The sequence below is a fragment of the Lissotriton vulgaris genome, chromosome 11 (genome assembly GCF_964263255.1).
Source record: "Lissotriton vulgaris chromosome 11, aLisVul1.2, whole genome shotgun sequence".
Classification (NCBI taxonomy): Eukaryota; Metazoa; Chordata; class Amphibia; order Caudata; family Salamandridae; genus Lissotriton; species Lissotriton vulgaris.
The window spans coordinates 736,635,246-736,659,726 of NC_141699.1; the positions used below are offsets into that span (position 1 = coordinate 736,635,246).

The 24,481-nt window shown below is 43.9% G+C and overlaps 1 protein-coding gene across 2 annotated transcripts in view; it reads left to right on the forward strand.

Moving 5' to 3' along the window:
- Window positions 1–24,481, forward strand: part of LOC147683421 (chromaffin granule amine transporter-like) — a 343,654-nt gene that overhangs the window by 224,312 nt on the left and 94,861 nt on the right. For both annotated transcript variants that reach the window (XM_086944840.1, XM_086944841.1), the window contains exon 10: window positions 22,010–22,105. In XM_086944840.1, the coding sequence (XP_086800966.1) occupies window positions 22,010–22,105 (96 nt within the window). The remainder of the gene's footprint in view (window positions 1–22,009; window positions 22,106–24,481) is intronic.

Consider the following 24,481-nt stretch of genomic DNA (forward strand, 5'->3'; position numbering starts at 1 on the left):
TTGTTGTGATATCGTTTTGGATAGAAGTATGACAAGGGTCTTGTGGCAATTCCCCCAGAGGTATTAAACTCCCAGGAGCAGATGTATTCTGCTATGGTTGGATCCTCGAACGTGATTACTACACAGTCACCCCGGATGGTTTTTTTTCTGTGTCCCACCCACGAGGTCCGGGAGACTGAGGCTATTGTGCTTTTCCAGTGTTGGGGAACAGGGCGATTAGTGTTCAGCCAATACTGTACTTTATTCTTCAGTGACCAGTTGGGTTCAGCCCCCTCCCCAGTAAGTTCAGGGACCCCTGTCATGACCACTACGTATGGGCATGCCGCGGGGGGCAGGTTTACAGAGGGTCTTTGGTCGGTATTCTCTTTCGGGGTACCTTTTGTTTTTGTTTGTTTTATATTTGTTATGGCTGGAGTTATGGAGGCAGGGGGGTTTGTCGTAACGGGGGTTTTAGAGGAAGGGGTATTTATGCTTGGGGTATTTACTATTGGTGTGGGAAGTGGGTTGGGTGGTGGAGGTATGGTCAAGGACTTGGGAGTGGTTTTTTGGACAATGGAAGGATTTGGTACTGTTGAAACCTTTACTGTAGGTTGTTTTTTGGTCTGTGGAGGAGGCAACGTTACCGATTTCTTGTTTGGGTGAGTTATGGTCGAGGAATCTGAAGGAGGCTTTAGAGGGACTTGTGGGGGTGTGATTTTGGGAGGACTGGAGATTTTTGAAATTAGACTCTCGATGTTACTAAGTCTAGATTCTAAAGGGCGAATATAAGAGTTCAGCAGAGAAGCTATCTCCTTAATTAATCTGGCTGATTCTCTTTCTTTTCCTAGTTGTCGTGGGCTTTTTGGTTCCGGGGTTGGGAAGTCTTGAAGATCGTGTGGTAGTTGATGTATCATTGCTATATTACTGGGCGGGGGGGGCAGAGTGAAGGGGAAATGCTGCTGGATTTGTGTCGGCTACCAATACTATGAGGTCAGCCGTTTCGGTGTTTTCGATGTGGTCTGGTTTTTTGCTAACGTTTCTTTTTTTGATAGCTCCCTCCCTCCTCCCTCTCGTTTGCCTTACTTCTTCAGGGGTTGGGTCGGGGAAGATGTCTGGGGTTTTTTCTAGGTCACTGTCCGAGAAAGCTACTGAGAGTTGGGTGGCAGAGAGGTCTACGTTGTTTGGGAGACTGAGTCTGTTCGCAGACACTTTGTAGTGAGTTATTTATTGTCTGGTCTGGAAAATCATCAATTTTGTTGTTGTTTTGCTTACAGAAAATGGATTACATTGTTTTGCTTGGATGCTGAACTATGTTGTATGACTTTGTATGGGTGACAAAATATCCTTAATATCATCATAAAGGAGACATTTAATCTTGGTGCTCCATTGGTCTGATTATTTCTCCGGAGCACAGCAAGCTCCAGGTATGAGAGTAACTGAGTTGAACTTGGATAAGTGAAAGGACATATGGCTCAGAAAAGAAGTGAGTTGGGCTCGGCTTACAAGAGAGAGATGTAAGAACGAGAAGTAAAGAGGTTCAAGAGCAGAAAAGAGAAGTGGTCCAGAACATAATTGAGATGTTTCAGGTGGGAGGAATGGCTTTCTCAGGCAAAAAAGAAGTCGCCAAGGTAAAATGGGAGGTGTGCTAGTGGAGAGATGATATTATTCAGCAAAGAACAATAGTGTGGAAGGGAAGGTGAACCAGGGGGTGCAGTGCTAGAATTTTCACATATTTCCCTGTTAGGTAGAATTCTTGAGAGATTAACCTGTTGGGCTTAATTCACGAAGGTAACTTACACTTTTGAATAATTTACACTTTTGAGTACGTTTACTACTTTTTCACTGTTCACAAAATCCTGATGTAAATTTACCCCAAAGGTGTAGAACATGTTTCCTTCAATTTGAAGGGCCTGCATGTTATTCACAATCTGTAATGACTATTCACAAAGGTAACTTACACTTGAGTATTTTACATGTGTAACTTACTCTTACACTTTTAAGTAACTTTGCTCTTGGATTTTGTAAACAGCCAGACGTAGGGGAACCATATTTTGAAGGCAGGGAAGGTTTGCAGGGTGGTCGACCTCAGAGAAGCCATTTGTTCTTATCAAAAGTGAAAATGTTCCAAGGCTGGTGTTACATCTTCCAAAAGATGGAGAGTTAAGGACCATGAAGTGCTTAGCTGTTTCCACATTCTTAATACACAAAAGGCATTGTTTAAAAAGTGGTGTTATTTAAAGTATTTCAATGGTGTTTGCCACCATGAAAATGTGACATTGTCGCTCCAGTGAAAGTCCCACCACAGACATTTCCCTTAAGAATGTAATCATAGCAAAAAAACACTACTGCAGCCTTTCAGCTGCCAGGCTTCTCCTCCATCAAACTCTAAATGAGGATCCTGGATTTGTTTACCCTTCCCTCCTGCTCCTCCCCTGCTAACTGCACTTGAGCATCTTCCTCTTGGTAAATCAGCCTTTCGTAAGCAGGGCTTTGTCTTGTTGGTGTACCGGTATGAATTGGAGAATGCATGAGCTTCTCTTGAGAATTTGACATGTCTTGCAAAGGTGGAGGAGAATTTTTTAGACGTCCATTGTTGTCGTTATCCCTTGTCCATCTGGCTGCGTAAGCGACACAACCAGTTGCGTGTCATCAGCATATGACATGATCTTGATACCAAATTTTTCAGAGATCTCAGCCACCGGTGTAACATACAGATTGAATAAGGTTGGACTAAGTGTGGACCCCTGTGGGACCCCCGTTCCAACTTTATGTCTTTTGACTGGTGAGGTCCCACTGCTACCTGGAAACTACGATCTTGCAGAAAGGATTCCATCCATTCACAGGCTTTACCCACCACCCCTCCCTTTCTGAGACACTGTAGCAGTGTGTGATGGGCCACCGTATTGAATGCGGGACTCAAATCTAAAAGAATCAAGGCGCAGTCTGTTCCTCATCCACATATTGTCGGATGGTCTCGGTCCACAGGAGGAGAGCTGATTCGTTAGAGCAAGAAGCTCGAAAGCCTGATTGGGTCGGGTGGAGGAGACTGTGTTAGCTAATATGCGCTGTCATTTGGGTATTTACTACTTTCTCTGCAATTTTCCAAAAATAGTGCAGTAGCGAGATAGGACGTAGATTACCTAATTGATACAAGCTGACATTGGGTTTCTTCTTCAGAGGTATAACCACAGCCTCCTTTCATTTCTTTGGGACGCTGTCTGAGCTAAAAGGTCTAATGTAGGACTCTAACATCTCCATACTCCCTCTCAGCACTTTAGGCGATGCAGGATCTTTGGGTGAGCCAAATTTAATATTAGTGGCTATCTTATTTAGGGTGTCCTGATCTGGACTGTAAACATGTCAAAACATTCTCATCCCATTATTTTACTGGACACGTTCGCAGTCATACTCCCTTCTCGAGCTGAAACTGAGAAGGTGGAGTAAATCTTCTCCACCTTCTCTGCGAAAAAGTCTGGCACTCGATTACAAGACTCCTCTGAGCCCACCAACGGTGCAGCGATATTAGACAAAGATGATATCTCTTTAAAGACGTTCAATAACTCCTTGTCCGAGTTCTCTGCTGTCTCTATTCTCCCCTTATAGTATAGCGCCTGCGTCTTTCTAATTAGGGCATGGTATCCCTTGAGAATGGCTTTATATTCATTCCTGTCAGTAGTCAAGAAGTCTTTCCTCCAGCGTCTTTCGAGGCGCTTGCAAGCGGCCTTCGCCATTCTTAGTTCGGCCCCAAACCAGGGGGCGGATTTTGCTTGTCTCCTGGCGCCTTAGAGGACCAGGGTGCGTTGTTGTAAAGAGCCTCCGTGATGCGACTATCTAAGGTGCTACATGCATACTCAACATCTTGCCCGCCCGGGGGCCCGCCCTGTGTAAGGGCCATGTTGAAAATCTCTGACGAGAAACCCTCCCATCTCCTGAGTTTCTCTTTATTCACCATCATTTTTTGCTCCTTCCTTATAGGTATTCTAATTTTAAAAGGAATAAGAAAATTATCAAACCATACGACTGGAAGTGGAGTCTCCACTTCAAGTGCTCCCCAATTTGCAAAAATCGGGTCCAATAAATGGCCCAACTGATGTGTAGGGTGCTCCGATTTTAGTGTCATCTGTAGTGCTGCCAGTTCTAGGCAGATCTTTTGAGCCCCAGTATTGGAAGCATCATCAAAGTGGTGATTCATGTCCCCCAGTAACAGCAAATTTCTCATACCTGGGTGATGGTTGAGTAAGACATTCAATTAAACTAGGGGCAAACATAGTGGGGGATCCTGGAGGTCTATAGACCCGGAGCCCTTTAATAATATAATTGTTAAATGCACAGATAGAAAAAAAACAGCTTCACTGTCCATGATATCCATCGATTCAAGGGTGCATTGAATGGTGTGTTTATAAAATATCGCAATCCCCCCTCCCCTCCCAGTGGATCTATCTACCCTGGTGATACCATAGATATTGCAATTTCCAGGTCTGAGTCTTCATTTAGCCACGTTTCTGTGAAGAATAGCACATCCACTTGTCCATCTATCAGGTGGTCGTGGATATCTACTCTGTGCTTCCTCAGCAATCTACAGTTAATCATGGAGAGGCTCAGTGCCTGGTCACAATCCCTAAGCTTCACCTGGTTGCTAGCTGTGAAAGAGCAGTAATTGCACACCATCGTATTGTTTCCCACCTTAATACTGTACAAAGTGTTCCCCCATCGTAGGACGAAGCGCATATAGCTGGTGGACGCTGTATTGAAATCCGGTGTCAGCACTGGCAGGGGTTCTGGCCCTTGGCCCCGTTCGGTCACGGACAGGGGCAGACGGGCTTGCCTTCGGCGTGCCGGCAGCGCACCCGCTGCGCATGTCCACTGCGCGTCCGGGGGAGCATCTTGTTTAAATCCCTTTCCGTCTTCCGCCACCAGCCTGACAGCCACCCGGAAGTGGGGGTGGAATTACTGTGGGAGGTGTGTCCTGCAGTGTTTCTCCGTGCAAGCGGCACAACAGCCGTGACAGACCCGAAATGCTGAGAGAGGCACAGGACTTGGTAAAACCACAAGAAAATAGTGGTAGTATGTTTATAAAGTAAAATTCTTTCAGAAAACAAAGTTACAATTAAAAGATACAGAGCATTTCTGCTCTCTCCTTGTGCAGGCACACTGTGTGCAGCCTAGTCTCCACGCAGATATCCTTGCACCATAGAGCAAGGGTGCCTGCGCCTCAGGCAGGATTGTTTTTGTGCAGAAAGGGGCAACTTCCTTCACAAAATAATCCTTAGAGGCATTTTCTGCTTTCTGTGTGTGCTGCAAAATGCTGCACATATGGAAAGAGGAAATGATGAGCTGACTTTAAGATATTTCTCCTTATTACGCCCCTCTGGGGAAGGCATCGCATTTTGATGCACTCCCAGGTTTAGAAGCTTTAATAAAACTGGTAAAGCGCCAAAATTGATTGGTGGCTGCAAGGGAACGCCAATGCTCGACCCATGGAACGCCTCCCAGCTTGAAATATAGTATAATGTAGGACAAGCAGCTTACAAAATGGCCCCTGGCATGGTTTTGGAAATATTTTTGAAGCCTTTGCGTTGTCCATGTGTTGTATTGCATGATGCAAGGACAAAGCAAAGGTTTGATCAATCTGGGTCTATATGCTTTCCTAACCTGTGACTTGGGGGTGCTTTAGACTCAATCTTTTCTTATTCCTTAACCACCATAGAGGGAGTGGGTCTACTGACTCATTTAGGTGATGGGTTAAGGTGTGGGATTTCAGTTGTATGCAAACATCAATCAGAGGTGTTCAATTAGAGCAAACCAAGAATAAAACACCCAGAAAGCATTGTGTTGTTACATGATTGGCCAAGACTGTAAACATACTTTTCCTTGATAACATGGAGTATGGTGATCACCCTAGTGCATAATAAAGATACTCTTGCTTAGGGGTCAGACAGTGGTGGGACTGCAGTTCGTTTATTCTCTGCTATTAGATCATACCAGGTAGCAAGAGTCAGTAAAACAGGATAGAGGGAGGATAATTCAGGGAAGAAAAAGTTAAACATGAGATGGACCTTGGGAGGTTGGAGGTTGGTCAAGTTAAAAAAAGAGGTGAATCATGGAAGAATCATAGAGAACTACCAAGAAAAAAGGGTAAACCAGAGGAAAGGGGGGTAGACCAGGGAAGTGGGAGAGTAGATTAGGGATGAGGAATGAGGAGTAATTAGACAGATAGGTGGGAGTGTACTAGGGAAGAAGGGATGCGAAGCATAGAAGGCATGGAGATATCTAGCAAAGAGAGGATGTTAATCAGTGGATAATTAAGGTGCACCAGCAGAGAGAGGATGTGAACAATGGAAGAGAAGAGGTGCACTAGCTCAGAATGTAGGGGCGTCAGAGGAGAGAGAGGGTAAAACAATAGAGAGAAAGCAAATATGATAGATGATTATTTGGAAGAAACATAATGGAAAATAGTGCAGAGGGGAAGGTAACCAGGGCATTTAAGATGTGTATTAGAGAAAAGAGTATTTGAAAAAGGGGAGAGAGGAGAAGTGGTCAGGGAAGATTGCCTAGGGAAGAGGGGTGGTAGACTGGGAAAGACAGCAAATAGACGACTGGAGAGGAAAGATGGATAATAGGGAAGAGGAAGTGAAACAATGGAGAGGAGAGGTGATCCAGTGTAGGTGGGATAGGAACTGGGGCAAAGGTTTGGCTTGGATAAAAAATTATGGTAAAAGGATGTAGTTTTTGAGGTAGTTGAATCTTATAGGGAGGATGCTTCCATAAACATATAGTTTTGATATTTGATTCTCTGCAGAGAGGTTCAGTGGTATTGTGCAATACCTTTCTTTATGTGCACTTAGTGGCATGTTATGTGGCAAATTTAAAGAGAAAATTTACCAAAAATCACATGTATGAACAAGCAGAGTGTATTCTGTGCACTTTGTCTGTCTTGGAAGTTTTACTACTGCACAGATCTGAATCTCAGACCCCAAGTGCAGGTCACCAGGTTTTCAGTGATTGCTCTCTTTGGTTAAATTCTAGACTCACCTACATCGGTGGTACTCAAAAGCTCCCCTCTTCCTTATTTGAAGTTTGCTAGTACCCTCTTAAGGTTTTGGCAAACCTAGTAATGTTTGGCACTGAGAAATACATTTTAGGTATATGAGTATTTGTCTATTCGTCCTTGAAAAAATACCCTTCTAACCCCCAATGTGAAATCTGATACTGTTTTTCATCCCAACAATGTTCAATCATACATTTGTCAATTATTTTGCAGAAGTTGTATGTTTTGTGCCTTTATGGTGGGACAAGGAGGTTATTACTCAAAATGAAGGTTCAATTTAGTTAACCAAAAATGATTCTACTGTGCCTCTCCCTGTGGCTTAACGAAACATGAGGGGGCCCCCCTGCAAAGTACATGGAGAGGGCCCCCCTCTGGACTCACCCCGGAGCTTTCAGGCTGGGTCACTCACTTGAAGGGGACCCTTGGAGCACAGGGGCCCCCTGCACTGCAGAGACAACAGGGCCTTGTTACGCCACTCCCACAAGGCTCTCATAAATATGCCCCCGGTCTTTACAAACCAGTTCTGATATGGCAAGGCTGGGTTCTGAATGTTCATCTTAACCTTCACCTCGTTTGCCACCCACTTGCACTCTCTATCCACCCTTTCCTCCTTGGTGGAAGAACGTTCTATTCTGGCCTCCAGAAAGGACATCTCCTGGTCCTGAAAGACCTCAGCTTATGGCTGGAGACTTCTGATTGTCCTGGGAGACCGCAGGTTATGGCTGGAGTCTTCTAATTTTCCTTGGAGACCTCAGCTTATGGCTGGAGTCTCCTGATGGCGCAGCTCTTACATGTCCACATGACGTGGACTCTGTGAATTTGCATTCATTGAACAAGCCATTCATTCCGCTGCTCCCTTACTAGTCCTTCATCTTTGTCACTTGTTCACTTATTTGTGGCAGAGACACTCTCCCAGGTGCATTTTAGATTGCATCTCTGCAGCACTGAACCTCTCAAAAGAGTCATTTCATTTATTAGAGGAATTGCAATCTCCCAATATTTGTTCAAGTACTCTCTAAAAGTCTCAGCAACTTTACAAAGGTCTGTCACTTTCTTTTTAAGATTAAACAAATACGTGAAAACATTCAGACTGACATAATGCCTACACCCAACAACCTTTCTTTAAGATCTTACCACCTGTACCTCCTTTGCACCTGTTGATGCAACCAACCTTGATACAGTACCTCCTGTGCACCTGTTGATGCAACCAACCTTGATTCTGCCCTTGCAGGCTGTCCCACAGGACACCCTTCAGATTCTGCCTGGAGAAGCCAAAGGAGCTCTGTTTCTGCTTCTCAAGACACCCTTGTTGGAATTGTTGAGTCTTCCTTTAGGACAAGGTACCTTCCTCACTGCCTGGAAAAATGCTGCTGTGAAACCCCTCTTGAAAAAGGTTTGCTGCATCCTCGGAATATTAATAACCTCAGTCCAATCTCTCTCACCATTCTGTGTCAGTTAATTGAAACACTACCTTTCCAATATCTTCAAACATTCGCAGGAGTAAACAATATGTATACCTTTCTCAACTGGATGTGCAGTTTTGCTGGAAATACTTGAGAGTTCCCAGAAAGCTCTGCAGCCCCCTGCAATGCATGGCCCAGAAGTTAGATCTATCACTGTAGGCAGACAGCGGCACCCAGATCTCAGCCCTGCAGCCTGTGTGAAGCCCTTGGCTGGATAACTGTCTCCTGTGTGGAAAAAGCTGCGCCTGCTTGCCCCTGCCTGCTCCTGTCAGATTGTGACTTCTCCTGTCTGCCCCTGCCAGCTCCTGCCTGCCCCACCTGCTCCTGTCAGACACTGCCTGCTCGCCTGCTCCTGCCTGCCCCACCTGCTCCTGTCAGACCCTGCCTGTGCCGCCTGCTCCTGTCTGCCCCTGCCCGTGCTGCCTGCTCCGGTATACAACGTTTATGACGAAACTTTTTTCCCGCATGAAATCACAACACGGTTGTTACAACAACTGCATTGTGATTCCGCATACCATTACTCCGCAAGTCAGAACAACGAATTGCGGAGGGGGGGGGGGGGTTGGGTTTAAAATCCAACACCTTCCCGAGTGTCCGCACAGACTAGAGTTGGAATAGTAAATTATACTATTCCAACATCCAGGCCCCCTCCGCAAGTCGTTGTTCTGACTTGCGGAGTAATGGTATGCGGAATCACAAATCAGTTGTGGTAACGACTGCGTTGTGAATCCCTGCGGGGAAAAAGACTGCTGGACAAAGACATGTATTCGCCTCCTCCTGCCTGCCTGTCTGCTCCTGTCAGACCGTGCCTGTCCCACCTGCTCCTATCTGCCCCTGCCTGCTCTTCTTAGGCCCTGCCTACTCCTGTCTGAACCTGCTTGCCCCTGCCTGCTCCTGTCTGCCCCTGCCCGCTCCTGTCATGCCATGCCTGCTCCTGCCAGGCCCTGCCTGCTCCTGTCTGCCCCTGCCTGCTCCTATTAGGCCCTGCCTGCTCTAGTCTTCCCCTGCCTGCTCCTGTTAGACCGTGTCTGCCCTTGCATCCTCCTGTCAGGTCCTTACTGCTCCTAACTGTCCCTGCACGGACCTGCACTAGTTGGACATGTTTCTAGAAAGGGAGAGTGGTCCAAGGAAGAATCCAAGTCCATATCAGTTTTCACATGGTTTTTGTAGAGAGAACACACTCAAAAAAACTCTGGACCTCTTGAGTTTTGAAAAGTAAAGTCTTTAGGGGGATAGTGAGTGTGTTAGCAGGAGTTCTTTATATCATTAGGCTGAATCCTTGCTCATGTAATTAGAATCAAACGTCCATTTTGTATAGAAAGATGCTCTTTATTCATTTAGGTAAAAGACATGAACAGCCGACACGTGTTTCGCCCCCTGTGGCGATTCGCGCCAGTACTTTTTCAAGGCTATTTATATAACAATTTGTTCTTTTCAGTTCTTCATCATAGTTTGTATTAATTTTCAATCAAAAATCCGTTTTTTCAAAGTAAAGATTTGTAAGGGAAAATCCCTGGGTTACGTAGTCGGGAGCCTGTAGGTCGTTCCTTCCGCTTTCGCTTGTGCACAAGCGAAAGCGGAAGGAACGACCTGCAGGCTCCCGACTACGTAACCCAGGGATTTTCCCTTACAAATCTTTACTTTGAAAATCCGGATTTTTGATTGAAAATTAATACAAACTATGATGAAGAACTGAAAATAACAAATTGTTATATAAATAGCCTTGAAAAAGCCCTGGCGCGAATCGCCACAGGGGGCGAAACACGTGTCGGCTGTTCATGTCTTTTACCTAAATGAATAAAGAGCATCTTTCTATACAAAATGGACGTTTGGTTCTAATTACATGAGCAAGGATTCGGCCTAATGATATAAAGAACTACTGCTAACACACTCACTATTCCCCTAAAGACTAGTTGGACATGTACGTTGCCAGGCCGGTGGAAAAACAATTAGCCAGCCTCTACCAACTGGGCCTCCTGCCTCCTACCTTGTAATTTGCAATCATAATAATGGCATGTGCCTTACAGTACTTTGGACTCCAAGCCGGGGACTTGGGCTGGGCCCGGCCTACACTCGAGCCTCCATCAGGATGTTTAGGCCCCAAACATTAGCAGCTGCCTAATAATTATAGAGAGACACTGTTAGATTGTGTCAGTGGACTCACTTGAGCCAACGACATGGTTCATTACGTTTCTGAGAAGTCTTTGAATCAATGTAGACAAGGCTGAGACAGACTGAATCACAGGTCAGGCACATAGGTCACAGCCAGGCGGCCTCAGGCTGGCTGTATTATTGTTTTTCTTTTAAAACACTACAAAGTTGTTTACTCATGGTTGGAGGCGCATGTAGTCAGCCTGCCACATGGCCCTAGCTGCAGCTGCACCAGATCACACAAGCCGCATGCACGGTGCCCCCAGCAGCCACTCACTCACAGGGCTGAGCTGGGGCGGCTCTGCTGAACTTTAGTGACAGGAGCAAATTAATTTCTAGCATAATCAGAAACTGCTGTTAGTGAATAAAATCATCGACACTTACTTTTTTGCAGAGAGGGAGAGGAACAAGGTAATTCGGTAACGTCGGTGCGACAAGCTACAACGTTATGACTGGACTTGGACTATTAAACCCACCTCCATGACCCTGCGACCCACAGGTAGCAACAAATGGAAACTCCACGGCAATCATGGTTCTGGGTGGCTGCTCATGTAAGCTAAGCTCAGGGCACCAGCTGCAACGTGTGCTGTAATATTTCAGATTGCCACCGCCAGTAGCCAAAACTTAACTGCAGCTGCCATAGTGCGCCCACTCAGATAACTGAAACTCAAGGTTATTCATCGGTCGGGCAGTCACTGACTTGTGGACGTCACTTGAAATGCTGTGACGTGCAGAAAACTCAATATTGTTACATTTTAGTACCAGCGAGTGTGCAAGAAACTGCCCAACCCCAAAGCCTGCCAGCATCAGCGTGTGCCACTGCCTGCCGCTCCAGATTTCAGCAGGAGCTCTCGGGCCTCAGTACTGGGCTGAGGGGGCCCCCTGCAACATGGACCTAGACAAACAAACCCCTAGGAGATATGGACAACCAAAACCATTTGACTGCTCTCTGGGCTCTGAGGAAAGCCTAGGAAGCTGCCATTGGATATGTATGCACAGCGATCTCAATTTCGAAGGTAGGAGACAATATTGTCTTATTAGTGCCCCAAACTATGGAAATGCAGTTGCACTCCTAAGCAAGTATTTTTTTTCCACGTGACTTCTGACCAAGCCCTATGCACTTGCACTAAAGAGGATGAGGACCAGTTACAGGATCTGTGCTTCTGTGAATCTAATGTTCAGGACTAGACAAAGCATCCACAGCCTCTCCACTCACACACCACACTGCTGTAATCTGCAAGAAAGAAGTGGATTTAGATTGCTGAATGTGGAAAATACTGACAACAATTTTATTACCCCAGACCAGCTGGCAAACATCTCCTAAGAGGACCTCTGCCAGAAAAACGCCGATCTCCCTGACCACATTATTGGCTTCCAGCTCCTCTTTGGTACCCAGAGAAAGTATATAGGCCTTCAGAGGAGACATTGAGTGATTTTTCCATGTGTTCTTTATGGTCGTTTAAGATGAATCTTAGGTTAATTGAGATAGACTCTTATTATGTTAATTATCACATAAACCTCAGAGTTTTTGGGTTGGAAATCCAAGGCTAAACTAGTACTCTATTTTTTGATACTGATAGAGCGCGCGGGTCACCCGACTATAAATTTACCATACTCACCTGGGCCCATAATCAATAACTCATAACTTCAATAACTTCTGCTACATCTTGTGAGTCCACTGGGCCTACTACTTATTATTGGCCACATGGTTGTAGTTTTACCAGGTCGATTGATACAACTCGGTTCTTCTTTTTACCAGCAAGGGGCGGTAGTACGACTGATCTTGTTCCTCTGATAGCTAAGACAGGGACTGCTTTTCTGTAAGAAGGCCCAAATTCTTTCTTCACTGCGATCTTTTGTCTGACCAGATCCCCAATCTTTGGAATCCAGACAGGTCTTGCTGGGACAAGTGGTTTCTCTTCAGTGGCCGTTGGCTTTAGCTTTGTGTTACTTAGACTTCTTCTTGTTTCCTTCAAGTCCTGTAAAACAGCCAAACGATCTTTGATATCAAAAGCTTTTTGTTCCACCACTGAAGTCTGACAATCAAGGTCTTCCATAATCATTCTTGTACCAAACAAAAGTTCATAGGGAGTGATTCCACCCAGAGAATTTCTTGGCAGATTGTTAAGACTACGTTGGACACTTATTAGATGTTTGACCCACCCATCACCCGAACCTAATACTCTCCCTGTTATTGATTGCTTTATGTCACGTTTTTTTCTCTCCACTACCGCATTTTCCTCCGGATGAAATGGACTAGAGTACCGCAATGCAATGCCCATGCTGGCCATGGCCTTCTTGTAAGGTCGAGAGCTAAACGCAGGACCCTGGTCAGAATTTAGCATGCAAATTGCGTATGTGCCGATAAAGACTCGCAAATCTTTTATAACAGTTCTGGCATCAGCTGAGCGCTGGGGCCACATCCAAATGAATCTTGTCTTAATATTTATGGGATCGCATTTGTCTGGTCCGACGCCTGCGTGTAGATAGTCTAATGCTGTCTAATAAAGGTGTCTGGTCCAGTTCATAACTGCGATCTCTATTGCAGTCTTGACAATCCATTGCAAAGTTATAAACTTGCACGCTCATTCCCGGCCATCAGTATCATGATTGCAATTCTATTAGAGATTTCAGGATCTCTTGGTGCCTCAGACCCAATCCCATGTGTGCTTCTTGAATCAAGAAGACTCTCCGGTTCGTGTTTGGAATTACTCTATCCCCCACTCCAGGGATTTGAGCAAAAGGAACGGAGTTAGCATCAATTATGTATGTATTTCCGAGTCGATAATTCAGAGGTAACGCTGCATAATTGACTTCCATGGAGGCTTTTACTGCAAGCAGCTTTTCACCATCTATTTGTTTTTAAGAACGCTTTTTTGTAGCTATGGAAGCCGGTTGACCAGCTGCCGCTGTGGCTTTATCAGGCAATGAATTCCCTGCAACGTGAATGCCATCACGTTAAAGACTCAGCGTTTGTATCACGTGGGTCTTTTGTAGTTCTTTCTGCAAAAAAACTACCTGTTCCCATAGTTTTTTTATGTTTTATTGTGCCACCTCTTTCATCTTTGTAACCATTTTTAATCCAGGTCTGCATGGAATTATTGTAAGATTTGACGCAGTAATGCGAATCGCACACTATTAGTGTAGGGAATTCGCGATCCGCATTTTCAAGCGCCATCTTCAAAGTTCGTAGTTCAGCTCGCTGAGCTGTACAGTTTCCGATTGATTCAGTTTTAGTGACCATTGGTCTGAATTTACCTAAGCGCCAGTGACCTTTAACAATCGCACACGCTGAATTGTAAACTTTTTTATCCACAACGTAGTGTTGTGCAAATCTATCTGCGTATATTACACATGTGTACTGTTCCAGAGGACATTCTTGTTCGTATTCTAGATGTTCTAGCTTTTTCATTCTGAGATCAAATGCGTGTATCACGTCAGTTGTATCAAGAGAATTAACCCATTATATCCATTTTGGATCTAATGCCATAGCATTTGGAATGCTCGGTCTTGTTACTGCTTCAAGGGCTGATACTGCTGTTAAAACAGATATCCTCTTCCCGTGAGCTAGCGCTTTTTCTTTTGCTACAGCCATTTGAACCGCAGTTAGAATTTTTTCTGTAGAACTGAATTTCATTTCAGCTTGTGTACAAGTGTAATTTGTAAGCTATTGGTACTGTTTCTCCCTCATTAGAGGTCAGGTATGTGAATCCGCATCTTCCTGGGATGACTCGGATTACAAGGTTGCGTTCATTTGCGCGTGTTTGCAGTTTTGTTTTAATTAACATGTCTGTTTGTAATGGTCGTAAAATTTCTGTGTGTTTCGGAGTCCAATTAATTGGGTTGAAATCCGGTTTTATTAATTCGTAGAGTGGTTTAATCCTCTCTGCATAATTTAGAATGTAAGTTCTTACGAAATTCAGGAAACCTAGAATTGATTGTAGGTTTTTAAGTGTTTTTGGAGCTTGGAGTACTGCACACTTCTCTAAGAAGTTGTCTGCTAGGCTTTTGCCCTCACTTGATAATTCATATCCTAAAAATAGGACAGTCTGGTGTGCAATTCGTGACTTTTTAAAGTTACATTTGTACCCTTCAGATGCGAACTCAAGTATGATGGTATTCACTTTTTTCAAGTGTGTCTCCAGGTCATCGTCTGTAAGATAGATGTCATCGACATAGGATAATGCCTCATCATATATTTGTAGTAACTCTGTTACCCTGGCGGAAAATAATCCTGGGCTATTCTTGAATCCCTGTGGGAGACGACAAAATTGCCTTTGGGCCCCCATGTTGGAGAAAGCGGTCAAATACCTACTTTCTGGTGCAATGTTTTGACAGAAAAAAACATTTGAAATATCTAATGTCGTTTTATATTTTTTGCGCATGATATTATTCATTAGTGCTGCACTGTGTGAGTTTTGTACTGCAAATGTGTTGCAACAAGAGTTTAAGTGTCTGTAGTCCAAAACTAAACAATATGAGTCGTCTGGCTTGGAGACAGGAAACAAAGGATTGTTCATTTGTGAGGTGCATGTTTCAATCACCCCCTGGTACTCAAGTTGATCTAAGATCTCCCTTTCTTGTTTTTTAGCTTCTTGCTTAACGGGATACTGCCTTTGTGTAGTAGGTTGATTTTTTAACTGGATTTTATGGTGAGGAGAATCCTCATCCCATCCTACATGATTTTTATATAATTCAGGAGCTTGGGCCACTGCCCATTTTCTAGCATATGTGTATTTTTTATGAATTGGAATGTGATTTGAGAAGGCAGGCATAATCATTTCTTCGCCATGTGGGCACTCCCTGACAAACTCTGGTGGCCATTCCTTTTCTGCTAGAAGGATATCATAACCTTTAGAGACCTCTAATTTCCTAGTTTTATCCCCCTCTATACGTAATGTTATTTCATATAGTTTATGGGGCACACTAACTCTGGTGTCTTCAGTTTCCACTTGAATGTATCCATTTGTGTCCATTGTCTCCAGAAGATTCATCAGGATCTTGCGAGCTATGGTCACTTCTGCTGCGCTGTCTGGCATTGTTTGGGCCCACTCTCCGTTCTTGAGTTGTGTCCTCAGGATCCTCGGCATGTTGCATGTTTTACTTTAATACTGGCTACCTTCTTTTTGGGAAATTGTAATTTTTTACTTTGATGAGCAGGTTCTTTGTCTTTGGACTTGACGCGCTCTTCTTTATGTTCTGACCGTCCTCTTCTTTCCGATTTCTGTGAGGAAGTCTGAAAAGATCGAGAGGGACGTGTATCAATATCTTGATGTCTGTCAGGTTTGCTCAAATTATCCTTATTTCTAAGGTTATATCTTTTATCAGAGGGCTCCCATTGTGGAGACTTGCCCCCCCTTTCTGGAGATCTATCTCTTTGTTGGGGAGACCTTCCTCTGGTCTGAAAATGTTTTTCTCTGGGAGAGGTCTGTTTTTTACCTTCCCACTTCTTCTTTTGAGTTATTAAATTATTTTTAATGAAAGTTTTTTCCGGATTTTCTGTTAGTTGTTGTTTTAGTGGTTTACCACCTAAACTGTCTCTACCTATTTCTTCATAGGATTTTTAAACTATTCTGGCAAGTTCAAAAGGTTGGTCTGCTATATCTGTTTCTTTTAATTTCTGGCGGTAGGTTGTACCGTCAATCGTCAATTGAACTAATTGTCTATATGCATTTGTTAATCCTTTTATTTGGACTAAAAGTTCTTCGCTTGACATTTTTTCAATGTCAGGATGTGGTGTATAGCTGGCTAGAACAGGCCATGTGGCTCCTGGTCTTCCTAGTGGACCGAGCTTGGTAATGTGATTTTGATGTTTAGGGCGCCATTGAACCAGAGCTCATGCTCTTGGTAAGTTAGTGGAATTTCAACTTCCTCCAAAGTGGTGTATTCCTCTGGAGGTTCCCCTACTTTGTAGTAGTGGAATTTGTGTATTACAGCATTTGCTGCTGGAAAAGTTATCCATAAATAGAATACCTCTGTCTGCCGATATTCATGTGCCTCGACAACAAATATGACTGTACCACCTCTGGATGATATTCCATTTTATATAAGTTTTATAGTTAAGGTTTTCCTTACATTTACCGGGATGAGTATTGCATCCGGTTGATTTTGTTGGAGAGATGTGTCTTCCGTCAAAAGTTGAGCTGCTAGTCTAGCTCTCTCCCTTTCATCGTCACTCTCTGACATTTTGCTGACAAAAAGTTTGCAAAGCAAGTTTCAAGGAAACAAAGATTAGGTGCACAATATTTTGGAACACTGTATCCTTCAACGTTGATTAAACCAAAAACTAATGCATAGGAATCTCTTCCTACTAAGTTTTGGCGGATATTAACCTTTTTACCCACTCCAGACGTCTATTGGAGTTTTTACGGAAAAAAGGGGTCTGTGTGAAAAGCACGACTGAGTTACTCTAGTACCTAGCGTTAAATTATCGCCTTATCAAACGTTGGGCGCCATGTAGTGTAGTTCCTATATTCCCAATAGGCTCTGCGCATCGGAATAACGTAAACGATAGTTTAGATGTAGGACTGAGGTCGACTAGGTCTCTATTGAATATGTTAGACTTAATAGTGTGTGCCAGCTAGCTCAGAGGTCACTAGAAACTTTCTCGAGTAAACAAGAAGGTGTTTAGCTTTCCTGAATATACAAGGCGGGATTAGCTTCTGACAACCGCATAAACATGACAACTTTGCTCCCTCCAGAATAAGGAGTACATCTCCAGACTCGCGGAAACAATAGATAGCTATTTTACTCAGTCAATCGTGCATGCTTCGTTTCACCAGAAATGCAGAGAAATAGAGAGACGGACGTTTTCAATAAAAGGATTATTTATTGAGCAGTCTTCTTTCTCATGCAAGAGAAATGAATTGCCACAATTGCAATACTTGTCATAAAGTAAAGTGCGTACAGTAAAAGGAGTATTATGAAATAATACTGTAAAAGCATCTATATGGTTTCTAAGCCATAAGATACTATAAATGGATGAAATACATACAATGATAAAATAATGACTAAACATACTCAACTGGTGTTTCTAAGATACGCCTACCCCGGTGTACCTAACCTAAGCCTAGTACGTGGGAAGGAGGAGATGAGTTACAGTTTTTGCCAAGAATCTGAATCAAGAATTCTCTATGGGTCTAATCAGCTCCGTACCTTAGGTATAGAATGAAGGAGGTCTTGTATCTCTCTCTCAGGACTCGATCTCCCAGCAACCTGCAAGGGTGACCGGAAAACACTGGAACTGGATTTCTCGGCAGGAGAAAAGACAGCGTCTCCCTCAGTGCGTCAGCAGGGAGGGTCGGCTTCCTTCGGCACTCGCATCAGCAGGGCGTCGGGCAAGTAGATAGCCGACCTGCTCCAAACCACTGTGTGTTGCTTAAGGCAGAGGCTGGTATATTTATACCTGGAAGGTGCCGAGTTTGGCGTAAGGTTCGACATAAGACGTCACTAAGAACTGGCAGTTCTTTCAAGACTCCAGGAGTTCTAGGACAAATCAAAACAGAAGCCGGGGGAATTCCCGGGCAGCTAGAGGCTTGGTTTGTTTAAGAATGTGTTGTGCTTTCTAGGAGTCTATGGGAGTTGCCTTGCCGTATTTGGACTGCATTGGCTGTAACTTAATATGGATATGATCATTCTGCCTTTATAAGGATATGATTTGTTATAACCACATAAGGGCATAAATCGGGAATGTCTTAATTAGGGTCCTAGATACATTCACAACAATGTAATTGAAGCTCTAACAGTAGGAAGGGTAAAGAGAAAGAAAACAATACAATGACGAACCCACACAAATTTATATTTACCTAGAATGGTGTGAAGACCAACCCTGGCCACAGGCTGGACAAAGAACAGAAACCCCAATAGTTGCAGTCGCCAGTAGGCTTGCAGGTGCAGATGTGAATCAGGACAGGTAAAGCCAATTTGGATCTGGACAGGACCACCAAAGGTTAAGACCGGCACCCGCAGTTCAGTTGCAACGCCTCGGCTACTCCCTCACTGCAGCTAACAGCTAGAACTTCAGCTTCCCGGAACCCCAATTTGGTTATCGAATCTTCTGACAGAGTGCTCCGCAGCCCTCTACTCTTGATCACCTATTGCATGCGTTTGGTCAGTGACAGGTCAGCTATTCGGACAAGTCAGACAAATTAACTAGCTAAGCCTACCCTAGTTATAATATTTTCCAGGTCAGTGTACCACCCCCCAATGTTGCAAGTGTACGGATCCCCAATTTTGATTGGACAAGGATTGAGGAGAGGTCATCACACCATACCAAAATTAAACTTTTCTTGATGATATTAAAATTAACATTCCCGCCCATCAATTTATTTTTCTTATGACATCTTTATTCCACCCGGCAGTGTATGCGTCAATAATGATTACAACGTAGTCCATATTTTAGTTTAGCTTCCTTCACAGGGGTCAGAAGTTGACTTTCCCGGGAACATCTTCTAGCAAGTCATGACTTGGCCGGGTTTCATTGCCAGTGCTTCAGAGTTTGTGTTTCTTCTGCGCAGACGCATTTTCTTTCAATATGGAGTTCAGTAATAGGCGTCAGGCCCAATACGACTTAGATGTAAGAATAGAAAAGAAACAGTTTGAGAACACAGAATAAATGAATGCACTGTATACCACTTATCTCTACTCTATTCCCATTACTTTATATTTAACTTTTGCATTAATATTAAGCAGAACGAACAGCTTAGCAAAAGCAGCTGGGCAAGCTTCATGCATGCGGTTACACAGAGCAGCCATTTTAATTCTAGTGCGCAGAAGCGAAAGTTTCCTCCCAAGCGAAAGATACTTCATGTCACGTGAGTATGACAGATGCATGCGCATTAGGAAATCCCGCGTAGCAGCAGCCATTTTAATTGCAAGTGGGTTAACATTAGTAGAAACACATATGCAAGCTTCTTGTAGATACCCAATGTCTTGTAAAAGGCAATATTAATATGACAAACATGTTGATTAATGTATTAACGTTATGTCGAGAGGACTGATTACAAGCAAGTCGCGTTACGTGCGAATCCTTGCTCCATCAATACGGGACAGGGGAATCCCCCATATCCCCCTCCATACCTTTAACGTAAATCATTAATTTTAATACTATTTTTTATTCATCATAAATTTATTGGTATACTTTTTTTTTATCATTTTATTTACTAGGTGACCTCCTTTATGTTTTTTAAGCTAATCCCTCTATCTAATCTATATTTTACACTAACTATTGGACTGTAACGTTTATACCTAACTTAACTGTACACTTTCCAGTTTAATTGATTTCACTTTTTCGTATTTTTCAAGTTTTTCCCACGATATTTTTGTGTCATGAGGTAACTAACCCAAAAGACGGTATGTCTCTCCAGCTGTGCCCCTGCTAACTTCAATTGCACATCTTCCTCTTGATAGCCTTTCTCGAGCAGGGTTATGTCTTGGTTGTGTGAAGATAAGAATTGGAGAATTCAGGAGCTTTTCTTGAGAATTTACCACGCCTGTCTTTGTGGAGGAAGAATTGCTTAGACTTCCATTGTTGTCCATATTCCATGTTGTCCATCGGCCACGGAACACTAAGGAGACCTCCATTTTACCTAAATCGCTTTAGTTGCATCCTTTTAAAGGGAGATGTGCTCCGGACATTTCTCGACATTGGAAGAGTGTATACGTTTTCTTCACCTTTGACATGATATTGCATTAGTCCTGATACCCTTTCGCCCTAATACACCTTGAAGGAAGTGGATCAAGTGATTTCTTTAGGTGATGGATTTGGTGGTGGGAATTCAGGGGGTTGAAAACATCAACTTCTGCAGCATTTCCCTGATTGATTTACCCTGTCTGCTAAGCTGCATACCTACCTATCTGCATTACTGAGCTGTTTCCTTTTCAGTCAGGGTTGGTTAAAAGCTTCATGCCTGTTTTACAACAGACCTGCACAGGTATAGGAAATGTTGACTTGTGAACAAGCGGACTGCTTGGAGTTACACTACTTCAGCAATCCTGAATGTGGGCCCACGACCTCATGGCTCTGCAAAGAAATTTTAGCTATGATTACAATGTATCTGATGTTAACGATGCCACAGGCTCTTCCTCGAAAAAACTGTATGCAGCTCCTTGAGGGAGTAACACCTGTTACACACAGTGCTTAGAAATGGTAAATGTGCAGTGTACACTCCTACTGGATGAAATTCATATTGCTTGGTATTTCTCTCTCTCCCTTGGAGGACTTATTCAATGAATATGTGTGAATAACAAAAAGTGTACAGAATAATATTCACCTTTTTAACATATTTTCATAGACATGCTGTGTACTAAATGGTGTTTGATTGAAAAGGATTATGAAAATGTAAATAGCCAGTGACTGTTTTAAATGTGTTAATTAATATTATTTGGCTCACATTGCATCTGGGGTCCTAGCCCAAACCCACGCCCAGGATTAATCTTTGACTAATTGGCTTCAGTGTTGTTTATAAAGTCATTGCCCAAATAAGATTCTCTGGTAACTCAGAGCAGTGCTGTTGTGCCCAAAACCCTGGGATGCCAGGGCAGTGGGCAGCGGCGGCTCCTCTGCTATGGTGGAGGAGCGTCGCCCCACCCCAAAAACGTAAGGAAAGGGTAAAAAAAGGACACCTGTTTTATTTCACCTTTCCTGCTAAGTCTTGGGGGTAGGGCCTGGAGGGGGGCGGCACTGAGGGGAGTGGTAGTGCACTCCCTTCACTGCGCATGATGGTTTGGCTGGCTGTCTCAGGCAACCCAAACCATCATGCGCAGTGAACCTCTTTCCTACCCCAGTTGCATTGCTGGGGTTGGGGAGAGCAGGCAAAGACTTCAGTTGTCCTGGAACACCATTCCAGGGCGTCCATGCCAATCTTGAAGCTGCTCTCATGTGAGGGCAGATTTCAGGATTGGGTGCGGGCATTCTGGGAGCCTGTGCCAGAAGCAGAGGAGCACGATGCCGGCGCGGGCGGCTGAAGGTTTTTTATAATTATTTTTTACTCTGCCCCCTCCCTTTGTGACCCCAAAACCCCCAAAGCCATCATTCCCCGCCCTCCCGCCTGCCTGTCCCCACCACTCATCCCAAACTTGGCCTCTACTGGTTGTGGGTACTCTCCAGTAACCACTGTTTACCTCTGGACGTGGACTCAGAAAAATGCTTAACAACACTGCTAAGGTAATCAAAGGACTTCATTTAGAAAAAACAGAGAGAAAGGAGCAAAGAGAGGACATACTGCTACAGAACATATATAATCAACCCCTAAAGTAGAGCCCCTTTGCCAGCACTTGTGCAACAAGGACAAAAACACTAGCGACAAATGCACATGCTCTGTGGTATGGGTAAATGTATTCTATTTACGTGTCTGTCATTTCTCTGCAGGGTCCATCTGTTTTGCCAACATGGGCGTGGCCATTTTGGAGCCCACCCTGCCCATCTGGATGCTACAGACCATGTGCACTTCAGACTGGGAGCTGGGTGAGTGCTGATTCTTTGTGCTGATTCCTAAGTGATAGCAAGAGTGTCTCCACAAGACAGTTTGTCCACAGAGAAAAAGGTAAGATAAAATAAACAAGCAGCGGCAAAGCAAATAGGTTTTTCAAATGTAAGATCTATTGCCTATATCAATTTTTTTTAGCCATGTTTGAAAATGCAAACTAGTTATGCCAGAATAACAAATGAACCATCACTTCATGTCTCTCATGCCTGAGGCATGGTTCAAATTTCCCACTGTCGGGTCGGATTGGGGTAAAAAATAGCCATTTTGAGGCAGTGTACCGTACAGATGCTTTTCATAGCAAGATCCATTTTTTTCAGAGAAGAATAGTTGGGTTGGTTATGTCCAGAATGAAGCCTGTAGGTTATATCTATGACCACTGGAATTATGTGATTGTGCACTGTGGCGTTGTCGTAAACAGGTTTGTCATATTTGCCCCATAATACATCATCTGCTGCACATTGTGCAGTTTTAACAAAAAAAGTGTTGTTCCTAGCTCAAACCACAGCGACACATGTTGTCATGCAGTGAAAGGACCTTTGCAATACTTTACTATTCACTTATCTGTTGCTTATTTCTGTATTGGAGTGTTAAAACTGGTACCAATGAGGTGCAACAATGCCCTGGCATAGTTAACAAGTGTAAAAATGACAAAATAATTTAGTAATACTATCATAGAATTTGGCGCAATACGCCACATTGTTTTCCTTTTCTTGCCATATAAATTACTTCACCCTGCCGCATAATTTGGTCCTCCTCTTCCACATAATTCCAGTGGCCCTGGTTATACCAATACATCCCATGGCAGTGTTGCCTTAATGATTAAACTACAGGGACATACACTCTCAGTTCACTGGTTTTATTTTAAAGGGCTTTTTTTCCAAGGAGGGAGTATATGATCAAATATTTGATCTCTCTGAAAATTGTACCACTGTGAGGGGCCCTCCTTCGCCTAAAGCAATTTAAATCTGCACCGCAGTGGCACTAAGGCCCAGGAAACTCGCTGCCAATGGCATCTGTTGACAAAGCCTCTCAATTCAGTGCCAAATCTGCAAGTGACGGGTAAGGCAGGGGTTTGCTTTCCGGTAAAATTCTGCGTTTGAGATGGGAGGTTGGTAGAGCAGCGGGGATGCCTTGCCTAGCCACCATCCAAGGGGAGTGAACACTTTGCTGCTTAGAAGGAGCATCTCCCGCGACCAGACCTCACTGTCATAGCCACAGGGTAGGGCGGGAGCGCACAACACAGTCTATGCCTACTGCGGCTGGCCCGTTGTCAATCTATATTTGACAATGGGCCTTGATAATCTGTGCTGGGTTGGGAAGAGGCTGCTGAGGCCTTGCAAGTTCAGGGCAGCAGAGCCAGTCCGAACCTTGATGTGGAAAAAAATGGCCCACATCGGGCCTCGAGCACTGGGCCTCGGGCACCAGCAGAATACCTGCCTGCCAATCCGACCCTGCGTACTGCACACGCACCTGTCACATGCAACAACAACAAAACATGCATGCCATAAGAGCTGGATAGGACCACCCACAGTCATTTTCATCAAAGAAAACTGAAATGATGCTCATTCTCGACAGAGAAGGGCATGTAAAACCTGCCCTCCTCCCTTTAACACACACACACACATCTTTCTCCAATGAGAACTGCGTGTGCGTAGATGTTTACTCCTATACACATAAAATTATACACAGTCAATATTATTTTGGCATTCAAAACAAAATTAAAAGAGACCGAGACAACAAAGTGATTTATAGAACTTAAAGTGCTAGAAGGCAGACAGCAGTAATCATGCCCACTGTATTTTGCATTTTAAAGCGTTTTTTAGAGGTAAACAAAATGAATTACCTTTGAAATGGCTGTCAGGAAATCCCCCGCCCGCCTCAGTGGCGTTTTGATGTATCATTTTACCAGAATGGAATCTTCGCTTGCTCAAAGAAGAGCCTCGATGCAGAGTGAGATGTGGAAACAGTATCCCTCGAGTTTCAGCATAAGACAGACCCTCCAAAATAAAACACCCTCCAAAATAAAACACACCCACAACTCTGGTACAAGCAGTGCATTTCGGAGGCCCTAGAGGAGCTGGCTCCTGCTAGGTCCTGTTATTCTGCTAGGAAAAGACCTTCAGCTCCCTGGTTCTCTGAACAACTCCGGCTTCGTAGACAGGAAGTAAGGAGGCAGGAACGCCTATGGCACTCAAGCTGGGCCCCTAAGGATAGAGAAGCCCATAGGGTCCTGCTTAAAAACTACAAATTGGAAGTAATTAAGACCAAGCAGGAATATTTCACGGCACTCACTTCCTCACTTTCATCTCCTAGAGAACTTTTTAGGATTGTTGATTCCCTTACGTCCCTTCAGA